The sequence below is a fragment of the Salvelinus fontinalis genome, chromosome 17 (assembly GCF_029448725.1).
Source record: "Salvelinus fontinalis isolate EN_2023a chromosome 17, ASM2944872v1, whole genome shotgun sequence".
NCBI classification, from domain to species: Eukaryota; Metazoa; Chordata; class Actinopteri; order Salmoniformes; family Salmonidae; genus Salvelinus; species Salvelinus fontinalis.
Window position 1 is genome coordinate 24,887,483 of NC_074681.1, and position 23,204 is coordinate 24,910,686.

At 42.4% G+C, this 23,204-nt stretch overlaps 1 protein-coding gene across 4 annotated transcripts in view; it reads right to left on the bottom strand.

Annotated features, from left to right (window-relative positions):
• The window catches only part of LOC129814025 (pre-B-cell leukemia transcription factor 1-like), a 56,848-nt gene extending 37,467 nt beyond the window's left edge, over positions 1 to 19,381 (bottom strand). For 2 of the 4 annotated variants that reach the window (XM_055866766.1, XM_055866770.1), the window contains exons 1-2: positions 18,552 to 19,229; positions 17,482 to 17,555 (exon numbers count right to left, since the gene is read on the bottom strand). In XM_055866766.1, coding sequence (XP_055722741.1) covers positions 17,482 to 17,555; positions 18,552 to 18,736 — 259 coding nt within the window. In that variant the 5' untranslated portion in view covers positions 18,737 to 19,229. Of the gene's footprint in view, positions 1 to 17,481; positions 17,556 to 18,551; positions 19,230 to 19,274 lie in introns of those variants that run through there. The other 2 variants (XM_055866768.1, XM_055866767.1) reach the window with 2 other exon arrangements.
• Positions 19,382 to 23,204: the final 3,823 nt, after the last annotated feature.

Below are 23,204 nucleotides of genomic sequence, written 5' to 3' on the forward strand. Positions count from 1 at the left end.
TCTGTATTCTCTCTCTCACACACATATACACAAATGGCAGAGCACAAAACATTAAACAGCTATAACATCAACAAGGACGTGGGTGGAAGTGTAAAATTCTTTACATGGTAGTAATGTTTTATGAGAGGCCCCATCCACCCAGGGGCTGTATATTCTGAATGTGGTGCCGTTGAGGAACAGAAAGAGGGGGTGGGGGGGTTCTGTTCGTTCACAGAAGACACACTAAATTTGGACAGTAAGTAGTATCACCCTAGCGGCGCGGTACACCGCACATTCTCAACGCCCCATTTAACCGCACACGGCGCTCCCCTCCGCTGGCTTCATTAGCATACTTCAGCAGGGCCTTGTCGGATGAAGACGGATGAAGACGGATGGGCGAAAATCAGGCTCCCTGAAACAACTGTTTTATCAAGGTTAAACTATCCACAGAGCTCTTAACCCCCCTTCCTTTACAGCGCAGAGGCTCTCCCGATATCAATCTATCAATATGATCTATCTGCTGGAGCCAAATTCTCTTACTTTTAGTCTTATAATAAATGTTTATGTTTTGCCTAATTAGAATAATGAAAAATTGATTTATTGAATATAAATATAAATATTTCATTATTAATTATGGAGTATGGTTGATGAAATCATGTTTTTGGTTTTCATGGTTATTTTAATCTTTTCTCAATAGGGGGGCGCTGTTTCCACTTTGTAAAAATTCGTTCCCAAATTAAACTGCCTCGTACTCAATTCTTGCTCGTACAATATGCATATTATTATTACTATTGGATAGAAAACACTCTCTAGTTTCTAAAACCGTTTGAATTATATCTGTGAGTAAAACAGAACTCAAGTTGCATCAAACTTCCTGTCAGGAAGTGAGAAATCTGAAATCGGGCACTCTGTTCCAGGGTCAGTTTATTAATTTGCATGTAATCTATGAGTCGACATGCACTGCATACGATTTCCCCTAGATGTCAGTAAGCAGTGAGAATTGGAATGGGGTTGCTAGGTAGATCTGAGGCCGCATAAAGGCTCTTGGAACCGGGGCTGCACTCTTTTCAACGTTCGTCATGACGCAAGACAGACCTCAGGAATGCATTCTGAAAAGCTCTCGTTATAGGAGTTAGATTTATCCGGCTCTGATTTTATTCGATATAGGTGTTAAAAACATCATAATGTAGTTAATTTAAACCGAGTTATATCAGTTTATATCAGTATATTGCGATTTTCGGTATTTCATTTGTGCTGCGTTATAGTGAGTTGGACACGTCTTCGTCACATGGCTAACGTTTGCTGCTAATTCCAAAGTTGAAGACGACAATCTACAACCGAGCAACGATTCTTCTGGACAAAGGACAACTTGCACAAGATTCTGATGGAAGCTCATCAAAAAGTAAGAACTATTTATGATGTTAATTCGTTGTTCTGTTGAAAAATGTTACACTACTATTCCGCCATTAATTTCGGTGCGGTCTCGCTTTAACGCACGCTGTATGTCGTAGTAACGTTAATTTTAAAAATCTAACACAGCGGTTGCATTAAGAACTAATGTATCTTTCATTTGCTGTCCAACCTGTATTTTTTAGTCAAGTTTATGATTAGTTATTGATTAGATTAGGTGCCTCTCCCAAGATTTCTCCCGAGATTTTGTTGGCAGCTTGGCTACTATTCTCATTGTATAACCACGATTTGTGCCGCTAAATATGCACATTTTCGAACAAACTCTATATGTATTGTGTAATATGATGTTATAGGACTGTCATCTGATGAAGTTTTGAGAAGGTTAGTGAAAAATTTAATATCTTTTGCTGGTTTATTCGCTATCGCTAACGTGCATGAATCAATGCTGCTGTGTGGTTGGCTATTGTAGTAAGCTAATATAATGCTAAATTGTGTTTTCGCTGTAAAACACTTAAAAGATCTGAAATATTGGCTGGATTCACAAGATCTTTGTCTTTCATTTGCTGTACGCTGTGTATTTTTCATAAATGTTTTATGATGAGTATTTAGGTAATTCATGTTGCTCTCTGTAGTTATTCTAGTCGCTTTGGTGAGAGTTGTGATGGTGGCTGCAATGTAAAACTATGATTTATACCTGAAATATGCACATTTTTCGAACAAAACATATGCTATACAATAAATATGTTATCAGACTGTCATCTGATGAAGTTGTTTCTTGGTTAGTGACTATTTATATCTTTATTTGGTCGAATTTGTGATGTAATTTGTGATGATTGTAAAAAAAATGTTGGGAAAAAAAAGTTGTGTCTTTTGCTATCGTGGTTAGCTAATAGAAATACATATTGTGTCTTCCCTGTAAGGGAGCTGAACGCGGACATTGAGCAGGCGTTACGTGCAGAGCCCGCTCCTGCCCAGTGTCCCGCTGGGCATCTGTACGTCCCGTCTGCTGTTCGTGACCGGTTGATCTTTTGGGCCCACATGTCACCCTCCTCTGGTCATCCTGGGATTGGTCGGACAGTGCGCTGTTTGAGAGGGAGGTACTGGTGGCCTGCCTTGGCTAAGGATGTGAGGGTTTATCTTTCCTCCTGCTCGGTGTGCGCCCAGTGTAAGGCTCCTAGGCACCTGCCCAGAGGGAAGCTACACCCCTTACCCGTTCCACAACGGCCTTGGTCGCACCTGTCGGTGGATTTTCTTACCGATCTTCCCCCCTCACAGGGTAACACCGCGATCCTGGTCGTTGTGGATCGGTTCTCTAAGTCCTGTCGTCTCCTCCCTCTGCCCAGTCTCCCTACGGCCCTACAGACTGCGGAGGCCTTGTTTAAGCATGTCTTCCGGCACTACGGGGTGCCTGAGGATATAGTGTCTGATCAAGGTCCCCAGTTCACGTCTAGGGTCTGGAAGGCGTTAATGGAACGTCTGGGGGTCTCGATCAGCCTTACTTCAGGGTTTCACCCCGAGAGTAATGGGCAGGTGGAGAGAGTAAACCAGGATGTGGGCAGGTTTCTGCGGTCCAATTGCCAGGACAGGCCGGGGGAGTGGGCGGCGTTCGTTCCCTGGGCCGAGATGGCACAGAACTCGCTTCGCCACTCCTCCACTAACCTCTCTCCCTTCCAGTGCGTACTGGGGTACCAACCGGTTCTGGCGCCTTGGCATCAGAGTCAGACCGAGGCTCCTGCGGTGGACGACTGGTTCAGGCGCGCGGAGGGGACATGGGAAGCTGCCCGTGTTCACCTTACGCAGACCGTCACCGCAGTGAGGCCCCGGTGTTCGCACCGGGTCTGGTTCTCGACCCGAAACCTGCCCCTCCTCCTGCCCTGCCAGAAGCTAGGTCCGCGGTTTGTGGGGCCATATAAAGTCCTGAGGAAAGTGAACGAGGTTTGTTATAGGTTACAGCTTCCCCCAGATTACCGTATTAACCCCTTGTTCCATGTGTCTCTCCTCAGGCCGGTGGTGGCTGGTCCGCTCCAGGAGTCTGAGGTGCGGGAGGTTCCTCCGCCCCCCTCCGCCCCCTCTGGACATCGAGGGGGCCCCGGCGTACAATGTTTGCTCCATACTGGATTTGAGGCGTCGGGCAGGGGGCCTTCAGTTTCTCGTGGAGTGGGAGGGGTACGGTCCGGAGGAAAGGTGCTGTGTGCCGGTCAAGGACGTGTTGGACCCTTCAATGCTGCACGAGTTCCACCGTCTTCGTCCGGATCGCCCTGCGCCTCGCCCTCCAGGTAGTCCCAGAGGCCGGTGCCGGTGCGCTGCTAGTGCCGCGCGTTAAGGTGGGGGTACTGTCACGACTTCTGCCGAAGTCGGTCCCTCTCCTTGTTCGGGCGGTCGACGTCACCGGTCTTCTAGCCATCGCCGATCCAGCTTTAATTTTCCATTTGTTTTGTCTTGTCTTCCCACACACCTGGTTTAAATTCCATCATTACATGTTGTGTATTTAAACCCCCTGTTCCCATGTCCTTGTCCGGAATTGTTTATTGCAGTGCATGTTATGCTGGTGTGTAACAGGTTTTGTTTTACCCATTGCATTAGTATTCTGTTTAAGGTGGTTTTGTTTATTAAACTGTGCGGTTGTAAATCAGTTTTTGCTCTCCTGCGCCTGACTTCTCTGCCGCCAGTACGCACCCCCTACACCTTCCTTATAGCTACAGTATTTAGTGGTGTGGCATTATGTCTCAGCTAGACCTCAGGTATGGAGGTCTTTTTTTGACTGCTACTACATGAACTAAAGAAAGTTGCTACTATACCCTGATGTGTTCTGTTTAAATCTGATCTAAAGAAAGCTGCTACTACACCCTGATGTGTTCTGTTTAAATCTGATTAAATAAAGATGCTACTATACCCGGATGTGTTCTGTTTAAATCTGATTTAAAGAAAGCTGCTCATACACACTGATGTGTTCTGTTTAAATCTGATTTAAAGAAAGCTGCTCATACACCCTGATGTGTTCTGTTTAAATCTGATTAAAGATAGCTAATACTATACCCTGATGTGTTCTGTTTAAATCTGATTTAAAGAAAGCTGCTACTACACCCTGATGTGTTCTGTTTAAATATGATTTAAAGAAATCTGCTACTATACCCTGATGTGTTCTGTTTAAATATGATTTAAAGAAAGCTGCTCATACACCCTGATGTGTTCTGTTTAAATCTGATTTAAAGAAAGCTGCTACTATACACCCTGATGTGTTCTGTTTTAATCTGATTTAAAGAAAGCTGCTACTATACCCTGATGTGTTCTGTTTAAATCTGATTTAAAGAAAGCTGCTCATACACCCTGATGTGTTCTGTTTAAATCTGATTTAAAGAAAGCTGCTCATACACCCTGACGTGTTCTGTTTAAATCTGATTTAAAGAAAGCTGCTACTATACCCTGATGTGTTCTGTTTAAATCTGATTAAAGAAAGCTGCTACTATACCCTGATGTGTTCTGTTTAAATCTGATTTAAAGAAAGCTGCTACTATACACCCTGATGTGTTCTGTTTAAATCTGATTTAAAGAAAGCTGCTACTATACACCCTGATGTGTTCTGTTTAAATCTGATTTAAAGAAAGCTGCTACTATACCCTGATGTGTTCTGTTTAAATCTGATTTAAAGAAAGCTGCTACTATACCCTGATGTGTTCTGATTAAATCTGATTTAAAGAAAGCTGCTCATACACCCTGATGTGTTCTGTTTATATCTGATTTAAAGAAAGCTGCTCATACACACTGATGTGTTCTGTTTATATCTGATTTAAAGAAAGCTGCTCATACACCCTGATGTGTTCTGTTTAAATCTGATCGCTTTTGCTTTATTCATGGATGGAATATAGCATATGAAATTAGGCTTTAAATTTGAAACGTGTAGCCTTTGTCTGGCAAATACACTTCTGTTTGTTTTTATACTATCGGAGCTTTGGATTCCCTGTTTTGTGGTTGATTTGGAAGCGTTTCTAACCGCGGCATCACATACCTGTAGACTCAAGGCAAATTTTGAAATGTATTTTACGAATAAAACATTTTATATAAAACATTGTATATAATAATAATAATAATAATAAAACATGTGAAGGCCATGGCTACATTTGCACATCCCAATATTATTTTGATGGGTTTTGGCTACACATTCAAATACAATTTGTTTTAATGGACGGTACACACTTTAATGTGGTTTAAATACATTTAAGTTCATTCAAAACGTACGCCCCAGCCTCGGTGGTGTGAGTGCAGTAGTTAGCCAGCCCTCAACGTCACCACAACATCTATTTACGCCCCTGCGTCGTAAAACAGCCATGTTTACCATGGAGCATAGCAGTGACGACGAGAGAGGAAGAGAATGAAGGAGAAATGACACCTAGGCAAATGAAGAACAACATCTGATGATCAATCATATGTCAAAACGTATAGAGATAGTCAGATAGGGAAACAGGGCCTGCAAATGTCAGCTTTACACTTGATGGAGACATACTCACGTGAAGTCTCGTTAAATTCACAACACATGCCTCTCGACTCACTTTCCATTTTTCTGAGGGGAAGTTGTTATGCAATGCATCTCGCCCCCTCCTCAAATAGTACATGACACAAACACTGACAGACACACAAACACACACACTCACATAAACCTGCCACCTGTGCCTTTCCCAACTCTGTGCTCCAAGGGTAAGGTGTCCATGTGATGGGGATGTGGTCTAATAATACATGTTAGAGAAGTCTATAATTTTCTGATTATGCTCAAGCTAAAAAGGAAAATGACAGCAATTAACATCATATCAGTGGGAGTTAACTGTCCAGAACTAACACTGCCAAAGGCAAGCTGGCAGACAGCAGGGAGGGGTGGGGGGAACCAACAGCTTAACATCTTTGGGATATATGCAGTACGACATAGTGAGAATAAGCTGCACGATGCAAATTGTATTTAATCTGTAGCATGAGATTTAGTTTCATCCTAAAGGTTGTCATCATGGTCAACAGGTATTGGTTTGGACATATCATACACACACCACAAATAGCCAAACCATTTCAGATTATACATTCACATCCTTCTCACAGTAGAACTGTGAAAATCGGTATAACACACAACACACTTAAACTACACCAAATAGCATTTGTCCTCCTGATCCACCATCTGAAACAACAGTATTTTGTGTTCTTACTACCAAGTCTACGTCACAGGACACTCTTTAAGTCCAAGTTATTGGGTTTCCAGCCCTCCTTGAAGAACCCTCCCTGGGTGTTTTAAGGGGACTTCAGAGGACCCTTACTATCTGGCTCCCAGAGATGACCTTTCCTGTGATCTGTTGCCAAGCAGCCAAGCCAAGTGCTGACCTGTGTTAAAACGGTTGCTCTCACCCCGCTGTGCTAAACACTACCTGGGATGTCCACCTCGGGAAGTGATCCAAAACCACATTTCAATTCCCCAGCGACACAAACACATCGATGGAGTACAGAGACTCACACAAACACGCACACTGGGGAATGTGGATGTGAAGCGGTTTGATTCTGCAGACTCAGGATGGATGCAAAATTGAAATCTCTCTCTCTCTCTCTCTCTCTCTCTCTCTCTCTCTCTCTCTCTCTCTCTCTCTCTCTCTCTCTCTCTCTCTCTCTCTCTCTCTCTCTCATTGTTATTTGTCTGGTCCTTTCCTCCTGCTGAAGGTGGGAGGCTGACAGAGACTCATCTGTGGCCCCTTTGTCTCTCACGGCAACGGCAAGGTTTATTAACATAAATTAGAATAGCTAACAGAGAGAGTGAGAGAGTACCTCGTCGTTATGCGTTACCCACGGCAACCTCTCCTCCATTCTCAATCCACCTGAACATGTGTGTGTGAAAGCGGGAGAGAGGGAGTGTGTGTGTATGTGTGTGTGTGTATGCGTGTCTGTCTGTGTGTGTGTGCATGTATGTGTGTACGTGTGTGCGCACGGCACGTGTGTGTCTGTGTCAGCACCTCCCGGCATTTAAATGGGAAACTACTCTGCGATGAGGGAGACATTTCCACACCCATCTAACCCCCCTGTCCTGATGGAAATGAATGGTGCTATCTGCACTGCATGAGTCACTACAACAAGGCATTAATATCAGTAATTGAAACATCCAATCACTGCTGAAGCATCAGGCCCAGCGCGCTTCCCCATCTGACTATGTAGCACCTGATTATGCATGCCACCATGTTAATAATATAGAAATACACTGAGTAGCTTTCTTTGGTGGCAAACACTGCATTACAGTCCGCAAAAAATTATATATATTTTTTGTTTTTGTCAATAAAATAAAATATGATAGATACGCAGACACACACAGACATTGATTTTACACTTCCACGTCCATGCGTGAGTGTGAAAGAATACATTGTGTGTGTGTATGTGTATGCATGTGTGTGTGTATATGCGCCTTTACAGCAGTCCTGTTACCATCCTAACCAGTGAGAGCAGAGGCGGGGAGGGAGCAGCACATTGATTGGTGTTGATTCCGTCTGGGCAGTGAGCAGCGACTGACAGTGCTCCTAAGCCGCAGCGAAAGGCAACCATTACTCTTGTTCTGGTTTAAGTAGAGTGTATTAATTTGTGTCATTTTTACGAAGTCGGGCAGGGAAGGGCCTCTCACCATTTCATGTTTGACTCTTCACCACAGCCATGGGGGTTCCTTTATACACCACGATGCTGCCAAACGCTGCACTAGTCAAATGTGAGCAGAGGGCGCGAGAGACATGATCCCAGACACTTGAAATACATTGCGCTACAGCAGCCCACATTACTACATAGTAGCCTACAAACTAGAGAAATAAATCCTAAGAAGCGACAGCTGTGAATAAGGAACCCTCATTCTAAAGAATTTACAAGTGTTACTGTGTAGTGGCATGCACATAGGACATAGGGTGACCACATGTGACCCTTTGTCCCGCGTCCCGCAACCAAACAATCGTTTCCGGCATTTTATCAACAAATTCAAACACCTCCAATTTAGAAAAAAAGGTTGATTTGTCCCGTATTTCAGTCAGACATTCCAACCTGTCTCTTGCAGTCACATTGCACTTGATAGTATGTACAGTACCAGTCAAAAGTTTGAACACGCCTACTCTTTACAGGGTTTTTCTTTATCTTCACTATTTTCTACATTGTAGAAGAATTGTGAAAACATCAAAACTATGAAATAACACATATGGAATCATATAGTAACCAAAAAAGTGTTAAACAAATCAAAATATATTTTATATTTGAGATTCTTCAAATTAGCCACCGTTTGCCTTGATTACATTTACATTTAAGTCATTTAGCAGACGCTCTTATCCAGAGCGACTTACAAATTGGTGCATTCACCTTATGACATCCAGTGGAACAGCCACTTTACAAACAGTGCATCTAAATCTTTTAAGGGGGGGGGGGGGGGTCAGAAGGATTACTTTATCCTATCCTAGGTATTCCTTAAAGAGGTGGGGTTTCAGGTGTCTCCGGAAGGTGGTGATTGACTCCGCTGTCCTGGCGTCGTGAGGGAGTTTGTTCCACCATTGGGGGGCCAGAGCAGCGAACAGTTTTGACTGGGCTGAGCGGGAACTGTACTTCCTCAGTGGTAGGGAGGCGAGCAGGCCAGAGGTGGATGAACGCAGTGCCCTTGTTTGGGTGTAGGGCCTGATCAGAGCCTGGAGGTACTGAGGTGCCGTTCCCCTCACAGCTCCGTAGGCAAGCACCATGGTCTTGTAGCGGATGCGAGCTTCAACTGATGACAGCCTTGATGACAGCTTTGCACACTCTTGGCATTCTCTCAACCAGCATCATGAGGTAGTCACCTGGAATGTATTTCAATTAACAGGTGTGCCTTGTTAAAAGTTAATTTGTGGAATTTCTTTCCTTCTTAATGCGTTTGAGACAATCAGTTGTGTTGTGACAAGGTAGATATATAGAAGAGAGCCCTATTTGGTAAAATACCAAATCCATATTATGGCAAGAACAGCTCAAATAAGCAAAGAGAAATGACAGTCCATCATTACTTTAAGACATGAAGGTCATTCAAATTGGAAAATTTCAAGAAAGTTCAAGCGCATTCGCAAAAACCATCAAGCGCCATGATGAAACTGGCTCTCATGAGGACCACCACAGGAAAGGAAGACCCAGAGTTACCTCTGCTGCAGAGGATACATTCATTAGAGTTACCAGCCTCAGAAATTGCAGCCCAAATAAATGCTTCATAGAGTTCAAGTAACAGACACATCTCAACTGTTTAGAGGAGATTGCGTGAATCAGGCCTTCGTGGTCAAATTGCTGCAAAGAAACCACTACTAAAGGACACCAATAAGAAGAAGAGACTTGCTTGGGCCAAGAAACACACGCAATGGACATTAGACCAGTGGAAATGTTATCCTTTGGTTTGATGAGTCCAAATTTGAGATTTTTGGTTCCAACCCCCGTGTATATGTGAGACGCAGAGTAGGTGAACGGATGATCTCCGCATGTGTGGTTCCCACCGTGAAGCATGGAGGAGGAGGTGTGATAGTGTGGGGGTGCTTTGCTGGTGATGCTGTCTGTGATTTATTTAGAATTCAAGGCACACTTAACCAGCATGGCTAAGGACAGTGACCCAACACACCTCCAGGCCGTGTAAGGGCTATTTGACCAAGTAGGAGGGTGATGGAGTGCTGCAGATGACCTGGCCTCCACAATCACCTGACCTCAACCCAATTGAGATGGTTTGGGATGAGTTGCTCAGCATATGTCGGAACTCCTTCAAGATTGTTGAAAAAGCATTTCAGGTGAAGCTGGTTGAGAGAATGCCAAGAGTGTGTAAAGCTGTCATCAAGGCTGTCATCAGTTGAAGCTCGCATCCGCTACAAGACCATGGTGCTTGCCTACGGAGCTGTGAGGGGAACGGCACCTCAGTACCTCCAGGCTCTGATCAGGCCCTATTTGATTTGTGATTTGACCACCTTTTTAGACAGAAATAAAGCAGATGGAATTTCAGACTGCATGAATGAACATTTGAAAACCATGTAAGAAAACCACTTCAAATTGCTCCCAAAGAAGAACAATAGTCGAGGAGACTCTCCACTGTGATTCAGTTGTTATTGTTGTTGTTTTCTAGGGTTGAAAACTGCATTAGAGACAAACATCAGATAAAACTAAAAACTCCACTGTGCTGTGAAGCAAATTTCCTCTCTAAAGCAATTTAGTGTCAGATAAGTGGGAAGGCATTCTTACCGTAATGGATCTGAATATGATATCTGTCAGACAAGTAAGAACAAAGCCTTTTATAAAAGCCGCGTTTGCAGAATGGCCATTACGATACAGCTGTATCAGATGACCAAATTGAGAGGAGGGCAGTAAACAGACTGTAAATAGAAATACAAAACATTCATATGATTGTTGAATAAGTACTGTACAATGAAATATCTCTCTCTCTCTCTTTTTCCTACCTGTTCCCATAGAGTGGTAGGGCGTATAACATGTTGGGGAGAACACAAGAGGAAAATGTTGGTTCAGCACAAACTGAACAGTAGGCTACATGGATGATGGGCTATTTCAAGTGGCAAAATCAATGGGAACAACTTCCCCTTTAGCTTTGTGAAATAGTCCCAAGATCTAGGTATTTATGCACACTCAAAAACAATGACACATTCACCTGAGGAATCGAAACTGAAGATTATTCCTCCCAAAGGGAAATCATTTGTATTAATATAACTATTTGTTGATGACCCAGAGTAACAGTGTACACCCCCCCCCCACTATTCCACCATATTTTTATTTGACCTTTATTTAACTAGGTAAGTCAGTTAAGAACAAATTCTTATTTTCAATGATGGCCTAGGAACAGTGGGTTAACTGCCGTGTTCAGGGTCAGAACGACAGATTTTTGCCTTGTCAGCTTAGGGACTCAATCTTGCAACCTTTCGGTTACTAGTCCAACGCTCTAACCACTAGGCTACCTGCCGCCCCATATGACCATTCCAATCGCCAGACCTGTTATCATAGCAAATTACCAGCTCCCACCTCAGATATACAGGGTGTAATTAGCCTATTAAAACATGATTAACATGTCTCAATTACCACACTCACCATTTGCATAATTTATAAGCTGTTCTAATTGCAAGTGTGGGTTCAGATGATGGTAGAATGGGGAACAGCAGAAACACTGGACATGTCTTGTCGGTTCTGAACAACTGAAGTGATTCTGAAGTGTGTCTGTCTGTTAGCTCTGTCATAGTCCTACACCGTAGATAGGAAGAGAATATTCTTCAGCATCCCAGAAGGGAAAGACAATGCATTAGTTTTCCCACCGGTAAAGGTGTCTAGTCTATTTCTGTACAACAGATATTTTCTGAAAATAGAAAATAAATCCACTCTTGTTCATTATCCTATATTTACATTTGCTAGGGAGAACGTTGAGAGGTTTGTTCAAACTACTAGGCTAATTAATGTAGAAACTACGTACGTTTTTGGAAAAACTTCGAAAGATGTTTGGGAAACGTTTATGAGAGAACAGAGAGAGCTGTGTTCACTCTTATTTCTGTTGAGACTAAAACCCTGGATGGGACAAAATGCTGCTTCTGCAATTCCAACAGGCCAGGCCAGATATACTGTCTGCCTGCTAACACAGTGGGGAAACCAAGGACATAGCCATTAGTTTCAGGACAGATCGCGGCACATCACAGACTAATGTCTCCATCTGTCAGCGGAGATGAGTGGAGAGTAACAAAGAGAGGGAACACTAACCTCTGAACTCATCATGGACAGCCATGTCAATTAAATACTGAAAAACTGCAGCTACAACAACACAACACCAGTGTCCAGTCCAGACTCTCCGTGGCTAAACCAAGCAGGCCATAATCCACAATACTGATGTAGCTGATGCATTTACTACAGTAGCATACTGGGCTATGGAACCAACCAACTGACATTCTAGTATCACTAAATTTACTGCAAGTCCACCACTAAATCATTAGCTAATAAATACATAGCCATCAAAGCAAATTTGGTCAAAGAAAATATGTGCAAGTTTGCCCGAGTCTAGTCTAATGAAAGGATACCAGTGTTCTCCAGATGTGTGCTTAAGTATATAAGAACCAACCCAGACTTCAACTTCAATCACAGGTACAATTTACAGTGCTGCAATATGCTCAACATCGAAAGCACAGCAATCATATTAGCCAGTAATGTGAAAACTAGTAGCTTGATGGCATGGGTCACTGAGTTCACCAGGTCTTTAGCTCTGACAACTCAAAGTGGGATCATATTTAACATGCAGGAGATATTCATTTGAGCAGAGTCTGGGAGTAATGTGTGGCTGTCGACACACATTGGCCTGGTATATATATATATATATATATATATATATATATATATATATATAGAGAGAGAGAGAGAGAGAGAGAGAGAGAGAGAGAGAGAGAGAGAGAGAGAGAGAGAGAGAGAGAGAGAGAGAGAGAGAGAGAGAGAGAGAGAGAGAGAGAGAGAGGAGAGAGAGAGAGAGAGAGAGAGAGAGGAGAGAGAGAGAGAGAGAGAGAGAGAGAGAGAGAGAGAGAGAGAGAGAGAGAGAGAGAGAGAGCGCGCTCTGGCCTGTAACCTGACACCCAGAAACATAGTCTTAGTGTCTGGCTTCTCTTACTTGGTCAACCTGTACGTGCCAGCTCCACTATCAGCAATGGTTCCACAGACACTCACACTCTTCGTCACAAGTACAGGTAACACACACATACATACACACATGGCAAATAAAAACACAATGCTAAGCACTTTCAGGAATTTTACAAATAAAGACACGCTTTCCTGAAATAGCTGAAAACAGTAACACAATCCACCTGTAAATTTCACAGCTGATGAGCAGCCCTGTGCTTGTTAAAGCTGGCTAAATATCTTCTGCCATGACACTTGGCCAACTGCAGCCCAGATCTATGGGGAGCACAAATCTATGGGGGTGGGCTGGGCATGGGGGGTCGGGGAGCAGGGTCAGGAGTTAAGGCCTGCTCTGTCTGTTATTGGAATGCAGTCCTGCCTCAGTTGTCAGCTGCTTGCCAAAGGAAGGCCATATCGCTGCTGTCAACACGCGCCCACCACTTACATGCCACACCAAGGAGAGAAGCAACCAGGGAACACACCATGCATACATAGACACATACACCGAACAGAAATATAAACGCAACATGTAAAGTGTTGGTCCCATGTTTGATGAGCTGAAATAGAAGATCCCAGAAATGTTCCATACACACGAAAAGCTTATTTCTGTGTTTACACCCCTGTTATTGAACATTTCTCCTTTGCCAAGATAATCTATCCACCTGACAGGTGTGGCATATCAAGAAGCTGATTAAACAGCACAATCATTACACAGGTGCACCTTGTGCTGGGGGACAATAAAACAGCACTCTAAAATGTGCAGTTTTTCACACAACTCAATGCCACAGATGTCTCAAGTGAGGGCTCGTGCAATTGGCATGCTGACTGCAGGAATGTCCACCAGAGCTGTTGCCAGAGAATTTAATGTTAATTTATCTACCATAAGCCACCTTCAACTTCGTTTTAGAGAATTTGGCAGTACGTCCAACCGGCCTCACAACCGCAGACCACGTGTAACCATGCCAGCCCAGGACCTCCACCTCCAGCTTCTTCACCTGCAGGGATCATCTGAGACCAGCGACCACGACAGGTGATGAAACTGTGGGTTCACACAATAAATTTTTTTTTCCACAAACTGTCAGAAACTGTCTCAGGGAAGCTCATCTGCATGCTCGTTGTCCTCACTAGCGTCTTGACCTGACTGCAGTGAGGCGTCGTAACCGACTTCAGTGGGCAAATGTTCACCTTCTATGGCCACTAGCACGCTGGAGAAGTGTGCTCTTCGTGGATGAATCCCGGTTTCAACTGTACCGGGCAGATGGCAGACAGCGTGTATGGTGTCGTGTGGGCGAGTGGTTTGCTGATGTCAACGTTGTGAACAGAGTGCCCCATGATGGCGGTGGGGTTATGGTATGGGCAGGCATAATCTACGGACAATGAACACAATTGCGTTGTATCGATGGCAATTTAAATGCACAGAGATCCTGTGCATTCCTGAGGCCCATTGTCGTGCCATTCATCCACCGCCATCACCTCATGTTTCAGCATGTTTCTGCATGATGATGCACAGCACTATGTTGCAAGGATCTGTACACAATTCCTGGAAGCTGAAAATGTTCAGATTCTTCCATTGCCTGCATACTCACCAGACATTGAGCACGTTTGGGATGCTCTGGATCGATGTGTATGGTAGCGTGTTCCAGTTCCCGCCAATATTCAGAAACTTCGGACAGTCATTGAAGAGGAGTGGGACAACATTCCACCGGCCACAATCAACAGCCTGATCAACTCTATGCGAAGGAGATGTGTCACTTTGCATGAGGCAAATGGTAGTCACACCAGATACTGACTGGTTTTCTGATCAATGCCCCTACTTTTTTAATGGTATCTGTGACCAACAGATGCATATCTGTATTCCCAGTCATGTGAAATCCATAGATTAGGGCCTAATTTCTTTCTTTTAATTGACTGATTTCTTTATGTGAACTATAAATCAGTAAAATCTTTTAAATTGTTGCATGTTGCATTATATCCAGATGATGTTACTTAAAACAATTGAATTAAAAACATTTTCTGTAAATGCTAAATCCGATCTACAGAAGGAAAGCCAACCTACAGCGTCATATCTATAATATCCTCTTAGTGCTTTCACGGAAGGGGACACAACAGTCGCATAAGCCTGCTGATTTAATAGTCTCTCCTTTCAATCCTCCAGAGACTCTGGCTGCAACAATGTAAAACTGAGGAGAAGCTGACTCTTTAAAAAAATATATAAAAAAGACCTGACAAATTACGGGCTGTTCTTTTTGCACACTGCGCTCAGCACATTTGGCTGTAAATGTCATGGTGAAGGTTTGAGTCATTTTCTACTGTCGCTGCAGTGGATTTCTGGGCTTCTGTCTGCACAGGGGGAAAACTATCTGTGCCCACAAGATGAACAGCAACTAGACACGTGTGAAATGATACAGAAGGAATAGTGTGATACCAAGTGGTCTTAGAACTTATTTTCTATTTGGATAATATTCATCCAAATAACAAAGCTTTCTGTTTTTGCACTAAAATACTTTAGCCACATGCTTATAGCACATCTTCATTCATTAAGAGAAGCATCATCCAGATAAAATGTAACAACGAGAGAAGTCAGAGAACTAACTCAGTATGACTTTAGCCAGCAACACAAGGCATGCAGCGCTCGAGAATCACCAAAACAGAAAGGGGGGGGTGAACCAGTAAACTCTTCAAAAGGGATTCCCCCATGGTGCTTTTATCCTGAGGGCCCAAGTACATTGAATTCCGCCCGACCAACTGAAACCCTGTCAAAGGAGGCTAAACACTCGACAGAGACCAAAACATTAGCCAAACTAAATTCACTCAAGATAGTAGAAAAGGGTGTAGAAAACAAACCAAAAAATAGACGGAAATCTATGTGGAAACGTTACCTTCAACACCATTTTTTCCCTCTAAATTAGGACGTAGAGAGTCAGCAGGCCAAGAGAGCTGCTCTAGTCAGAAGCCCGCAGGTTCCTGGTTGCCAGGAACAGTGGGAAGAGACGAGAAGCAGGGGAGGGGGAGGAGGGGGCAGGAAAAAGGCCAAGTCACTTTGTTCTTCTTCATTTTGGAAACGAACTCTGGTTGAACCAAGAGCGACGCCAGGCAGTTTAAAAAGAGCCAGGCATAATTCTCTCCCTGCTCTAAGCATTCTCCTGAGAAGTAAGGGGGCCGTGGGCAGGGGGCCAACCTCACTGGCTACTTCTCAGACTGGACTTCATTTCTTCTCTCCCTTTTTTTTCTAAAATGAAAATCACACAGTGTCTTCTGTTAATAACTCGTCTTTTTTAAGCCCTGCGCCAGAGTCTGACTCACAGTAATGAAATGTCTGTAAATTAGCCTTTAGGGCAAATTAGGAAGACGATACAACGGACTCATTTTATTGATCTTCCATTTGTTTTCAGATTTCTCTGGCTGGTTATAGACAGTCATAATAGTAGCTGGTAACACTTCTCACATTAAAGTGATAACATCCTCTAATAATTTCAAAAGAGGTTCAGAGATATATGCCTTCAGAGAGATGTATTAGAGATTGCAGTTTGATTTCCATTTTCTAAAAAGACATATTTAGTAGGTTAGAACTTGGACTGTTCTTCCAGGCATATTCACATGCTTTCTTTCATTAACAGAGACAAGCGCATCTTTCTTTTAATCTTGTGTTAAGTGCCTATATTTCCCACATTCCTCTACATGACTTTGAACCTCGCTTCAAACCCAAACAGAGAGAATCCCTCTGGCCAGCATCAGCATGTAGAAACACGAAAAGCTCATCACAAACAAACACTTGGCAAGGAAAAACATGATGATGCAGAACGGATTGAATAAGTACAGCCCTAATAAATGGCTCAATGACAACACCCTGGTTCCACTGTAAAGTCCTTTCCTCTCTACTGTCGGTTCTGAATGTTTGTGGCTGCTATAGCTGACACACATAAGGATGTTTGGTTTTGAGGTAATACATGTAAATCAAATGTTATGTGCCACATGCGCCGAATACAACAGGTGTAGACCTTACCGTGAACTGCTTACTTACAAGCCCTTAACCAACAATGCAGATCCAGAAATAGAGTTAATAAAATATTTACTAAATAAACTAAAGTAAAAAAATCGAAACAAATCAAAAAGTAACACAAGAAATTGACATAACAATAATGAGGCTATATACAGGGGGTACAGGTACCGAGTCAATGTGCAGAGGTACAGGTTAGTTGAGGTCATTTGTAAAGTGACTATGCAAAGATAATAGTAGATACAGTAGGATGCCACAAAGCATCATGTTGTATTGTAGAACCATTTTGTTAGACTATGGGGTGATCACCTGAACAACATATGTAGAGAAATATGATATCAATATTTCTCATATTCAAAAGATGGTGTTATAAATAGTGTAGGCTATAAGTTGTCCAGGCCATAATCGCTTCATAAAAATGCTGATGCAAGTCATTGTTGTAATGTGGTAGAATTTCACCTTACCCGTTTTCTCTTTTATATCACACAAGATGTTGAAGAGAGCCGGTTTCATCCGGTGACAGTTCAGGGCATGTTTCCTATAAAAAGAGAAAACACACAACTTTAGACCATATTCAATAAGACCAGGAGATGGTAATAGTTAGTGGTAAAGTGTTCGGCTTGTGCTTGTATCATATCTAAAATGAGCAGACTGGTTTGATCGCTGTCAATTTGATGAGGAAGAATAAAACTCATCTTTGCAATGGGTATTGATATTGTATATTTGTTTTACACACTTGACAGATTTACACACTTGACCAACCAACCCTTCAATCAAAGTGATCTAAACTAAATACCTATTGTATAGCATAGTGTTATTCTTCAATAGAGAAAATACTTTTGTCTCATCAAACCACATTTGGAACCCTTGTCGTGCCACTACACTTGATCCCTAATTAACTATGATTTATTAACATGAAAGGGTCATTGCAATTTCAAAACACAGTGGGATGTCAGTAATGAATAGGACACAGTCTATCCTATGTAATCTATTCTTGCACAGGAGCATGTGAATAGATGTCATTGGCTCAATTTCGACGCACAGCACTGGTGCTTTGATAATCCGTATTGCCATTGGCTAAAAAGAAACAAAGTATCCAAAAGCAATGCATCCGCAACATGTATTACCGCGAAGAATTACTGCGTAATCTCATTTGTAACAAGATAAAGCGATTTGGAAATTGAGAAGTGGATGCAACCCGTTCCACAGTTCAGAATAGCTATAGTTGCAGTAGCTTAATAATGTCATTCATGTTTAAACATTAAAACATATTTGATAACACTGTTAATATAAAAGTTCACTTTCACAAGATAAAAACTGTTAGGCTGAAGGGAGTTCAACGTCACGCACTTTATCCCCTACGAGTAGTTGTTGCGTTGGGGTGGGCGTTAATTGTTTTCGTTGGATAGCCCACTGAAATGAACGCACATCATATTGTTACAATGTACAGCACAGTAGTTATTTTATATTAAATTCATGAATATGTTATTTTGATAACGCTTTGAACATATTGTAATTTCCTATGCCACCGTACCTGGCCTGCGCTTCGTCCAGGCTTTGGTCTGTGATGGTCATTATTTGCTGTAATATGTCTCCAATGTCCTGCTTTCTTCCATCTCCGTCCGTCCCTCCCGTGCCATCCTGCATATGCTGTGCCAGGCCGGGGTGTCCGGCCATGCCTACGCCGTGGGAGTGCATCAACCGAGGCTGCTCGTCCATCCTTGACCGCGGTCTCTGCCTCGCCCCCAACTGACCAACACTTTTCTTACGGCAACAGAATAAATATCCTTGGAAATTCCTTTGGAACCCCCCCGTCTCTCCTCCTTTCTCACCCACTCTCTCTCTTTTCTCTCTCCCTGGTAGCCTAAGCTTTCCTGGATCGGGGAGGGAATCAAAATGACAAATGCTCTCTCTCCCAGCTGGTTTGGGTGAAATCCGATCTGAATAGCTGATTTTGGCTTTGACCACTCCTGCACAGCTAGCCTACTGTAGAAAAAAGCAGATTCAACTTAAAGGGTCGTGTCGTGTCAAAAGTGACGTGCGCAAAGCCTGTAAAATGCAATTCCCAATTTCCTTGAAAGCTTGATGGACGAAACATGTAGTCACTCTCTCTGAGGGTTAGATGTTGAAAGTAGCACCAACTGTAAACTGTTACTGTTTCGCTTATGTCTAGCAACTGACACATAACCAGAGTATGGAATAAAAGCCCCCGCCCCCTAAACCACGATTGGAGAAGAAGAAAAGAAGTAAGTCCTACCTCGGTCTTCTGTAGAAACGTCGATCATCTTTCTCGGGAAGGTGGGACGCGGCAATAAACGTAAGGAGATATGACGGTTAACATTGGGTCTGGACGGGGTGCATGGCAATACAATGATGGATAGAGACTGAATATGTAATACATACTTTTGCTTGGCACCAACACTCTGCTACTGATGTCTGCTTTTTATGTCACAATGAACAGACACTCCCCTGTCTGACATAATGCATTGTCTTGTTCCACTACAGATTAACCTGGCTATTACTTATTCAAATCCATCAATATGCCAAATAAAAATATGTTTACTTTTCTTTCTACCCTAAAATAGATAAAGCAGATTTTCAGTACAGCTGAATTTATGTATTTAGGTCTATATAGATATAGTATGTGTATTATTATGAAGACTACTTTAAATGAAAGGACCTGGTTATAATTGTGGAAACAACATTTGTGTTAACACCAGAGTTGGTGTTATGGATGTCTTTGATACCAAAGAGCAGGACAGTTGATCTATGCTATCATGGCGCTGCCCTTCTCTCCTGTTATGACCAGAGTTAAATCCTTCAGTCCATTTTCTCATAAAGTTTTGAATAGGAGGTGAAGCAGTAATTGTCACATGGGGCAGGGTGTGTGTGTATATCTGTGTGTGTGTGTGTGTGTGTGTGTGTGTGTGTGTGTGTGTGTGTGTGTGTGTGTGTGTGTGTGTGTGTGTGTGTGTGTGTGTGTGTGTGTGTGTGTGTGTGTGTGTGTGTGTGTGTGTGTGTGTGTGTGTGTGTGTGTGTGTGTGTGTTTGACCTCTATAATGCACCCTGACACTACACTCAGGAGTTTGCCCTCTCTTTACACCAATGCCCCTTTATGTGATAAAACTGTGATGGATTTCGGCCATACGAACATATCATATATCTATCTTTGTAATCTCTTTCCAAAGAGCCTTGAGGTGGAGCAATAGTGTTGGATAAATCTATTGTGGAGTATTGTGTGTAACAGCCTTTAAATTGAAATGGAATTTGATCCCATAATGTCACTCAGTCACTCACAGGTTCCACTCAAATTCAGAATTCTGTTTATTTACTAATGTACAAGAGAAAATAATATATTTCAGATATGTGTAAGTTAGTGGGATAAATGTTCAGCGGTTTCAATTTGTAAAATGTTTGATTGGAGCTATACCGGCCCAATAGTGGAGTCGGTTAGCTGGAGTACCTATCTCTCTAAAAAGTATTTTATCCCTTCATTATGGTTTAAGACAGATATTAGAAGGATAACTGAATAAACAATACCTTTTTTGTGGCACTTAACTACTTCCAAATTCAGGAAAACAGCAGTGGAGCTGAAATGATTTTTTTTTTTACTGACATTGCACATCCCCTCTATTAAAACCTAATGTGTTGATTCAGTGTTTATAAGTCTCCCAAAAAGATTCAGCCCGATTTGATTAGAATTGCAAATGAAGCTCACAAAAAAAATACATTCTTATAAATATTTGATATTTCCTGCTTCCATACAGTAAATGGGAAGAGTTGTTTTCGTAAAAAAACTAAAACATTTCATATTTAAGCAGTTCTAGATTCCCAGTCGCAATAGGAGCTAGTTTCATTGCCTCCAATTATACAAAATCATCCCCAGCCAAACCATTTGAATGAGAAAAAAAGACTATACAGACTCTGATAGACTTCAGGGTATCGAATACTTCCTGAACAAAATCCCTATCTTGAGCTCCACAGCCTACTGTACACACTCTCCTATCTAACAGTACCATGATCAAACAACTCACTGCAAAGAACTGCAGGTCAGGAGAATGCAAGTTATATGCAGGTTGACGTAGAAAGTCATGACTGTAAGGTACATAAGAGTACATCTCTCCAGGAAGTAACCTTGATGAAAAATTTAGTTGTTTGCTGCTTCCAGTGTCCCTCAGGCATGAATAAAGTGGGGCCCAGAGAGAGAAAGAGAAAAGACCTGGGCTCAGCTTAAAAGTACTCACCGACCGACCGATGGTGAACCCCCCCCCCCCCCCCCCCCACACACACACACACACACACACACACAGTCAGTGGTATTTGGTCGAGATGGGCACTATTTAAACTTTAATCAAGCTTCAAACAGATTAGAGGGCAGGAGTGAACTCAATTCCTCTATTCCAGTACTCTAGTCAAGAAAAATACAGAATACAGATATGGCAATCTAATATAATAATAATAATGTATTATTATAGCGCTATTCATTACATAAAGAAATCTCAAAGGGCTGCAAAGCAACAATAACAAAACAAGCTATTTAAAAACAACAACATCATTAATCATCATCAGTAGATGGACGGTCAAGAGACTGAAGGTTGAGAAAGTTAATGGCCGGTGTATATGGCTGCTAATGCCACATACAAACCCAGTCCTGGTCATTTACTTCCAATATTAAAAGTATAAGGGATTATTATAATTTTGTGAAACAAAACAGAAATCAGTGATATACACAGTAAATGCCAGCCAGCCAGCCACAGGACTTCCATGCCCTATGAGCATGTTAACATTAGCTATAGGCCGTTTAGCTGTTATGCTCCTAGGTCTTATAGATCTCTCTGCTTTAATTCTGCCTGCTGGGGAGTGGGAGGCTGATGTGACTGATGTAGGAGCCTCAGAGCCCACTAGCAGCTCCTTGAATTTTCACACACTCATTTGCATTAATAAAGAGACTACTCCTCTCCTTGTCAGAAGAGTTTTCCTTGTTTTCATGTCTGCCTCCCTCTAAAAATCCCAAGGCATGCTTCCTTTTTGAATTAATAAGTCTGAATTTTCCCCTTCAAAACAAGTGGTGCCTTATTTGACAGCTCCACTTTATGTGTTTGTGAGTGGGTGTGTGTGAAGGGTGGGTGACTGGCGGGGTGGACAAGGGGTACAACTTGCTCCAATTCAACCTGGGTGTATCTCAGCTGCTTAGCGTGTGTGTGTGTGTGTTTTGTGTGTGTGTGTGTTTTGTGTATTTGTGTGTGTATCCTTCCCCTTTATCATGACAATTCTCCATTACACAAGGTCCACCTGTGATCTTATAAACAGTGAGGCCCAGAGCACAGTAAACAAGACTTAATAATGCGGTTGGTAACCCATTGTACCATGTCACTGAACCCAGAAGGATCACAGGTAGGCTAATTAAAACAGCCATAGTCAGTCTTTTATTTCTTTGACCTATTTATATCAAGACATTGTCAATCATTATTATTCCATATAACTATTATTCCATATAATTTCTTTCTCTACAGAGCAAGACTTTACAATGAAAGAGTGCAGGTTGTATTTTGAGCAGCCAGCGGGAAGCTCTTAACACAGCACAACTGTCCTCTGTAACATAGAGTGCTAGAGGACCACGATGAAACAGGGGAACATCTGGTGAGCTGAGCATGGTGCCAGGACAAGACAAAGCCATGTGTCTAGGCATGGACGAGCACGTACTGTACCACCTAGCTATGCACGCACACACGCACGCATGCACGCACACATATACACACAAGCATGTACCACCTAGCTGTGCACACGGATGCACGCACACACACAGTACAAAAGGGTGCACAAATAGCACATAATCAAACAAAAACAACAGGACACGGTAAAAGAGTCCACTGTGGAGACATGACTAATCTGCATGCTCAGAGGTTTACGTTATTAAGTGAATATGCATGAGAGAATACAATGATATGCCTTGGAGCAGACCACCAGTTCTTTTAGGATAACTGTACTTCCAAGCATTCTATCTGTTGGCAGTTAGAACGCAACACAACACAAGCAGGCTGATTTCTATGGGCTGATGAGATACATTCAATTGTGCTAAAGAGAAGTTGATCTGTTAAAAAATATAATATTTTTGATCAAAAAGTAAATTCAAATAAAAATGTCTAAATATGATAGAGAAGTGTTGCATGACAACAGTTTATCATGG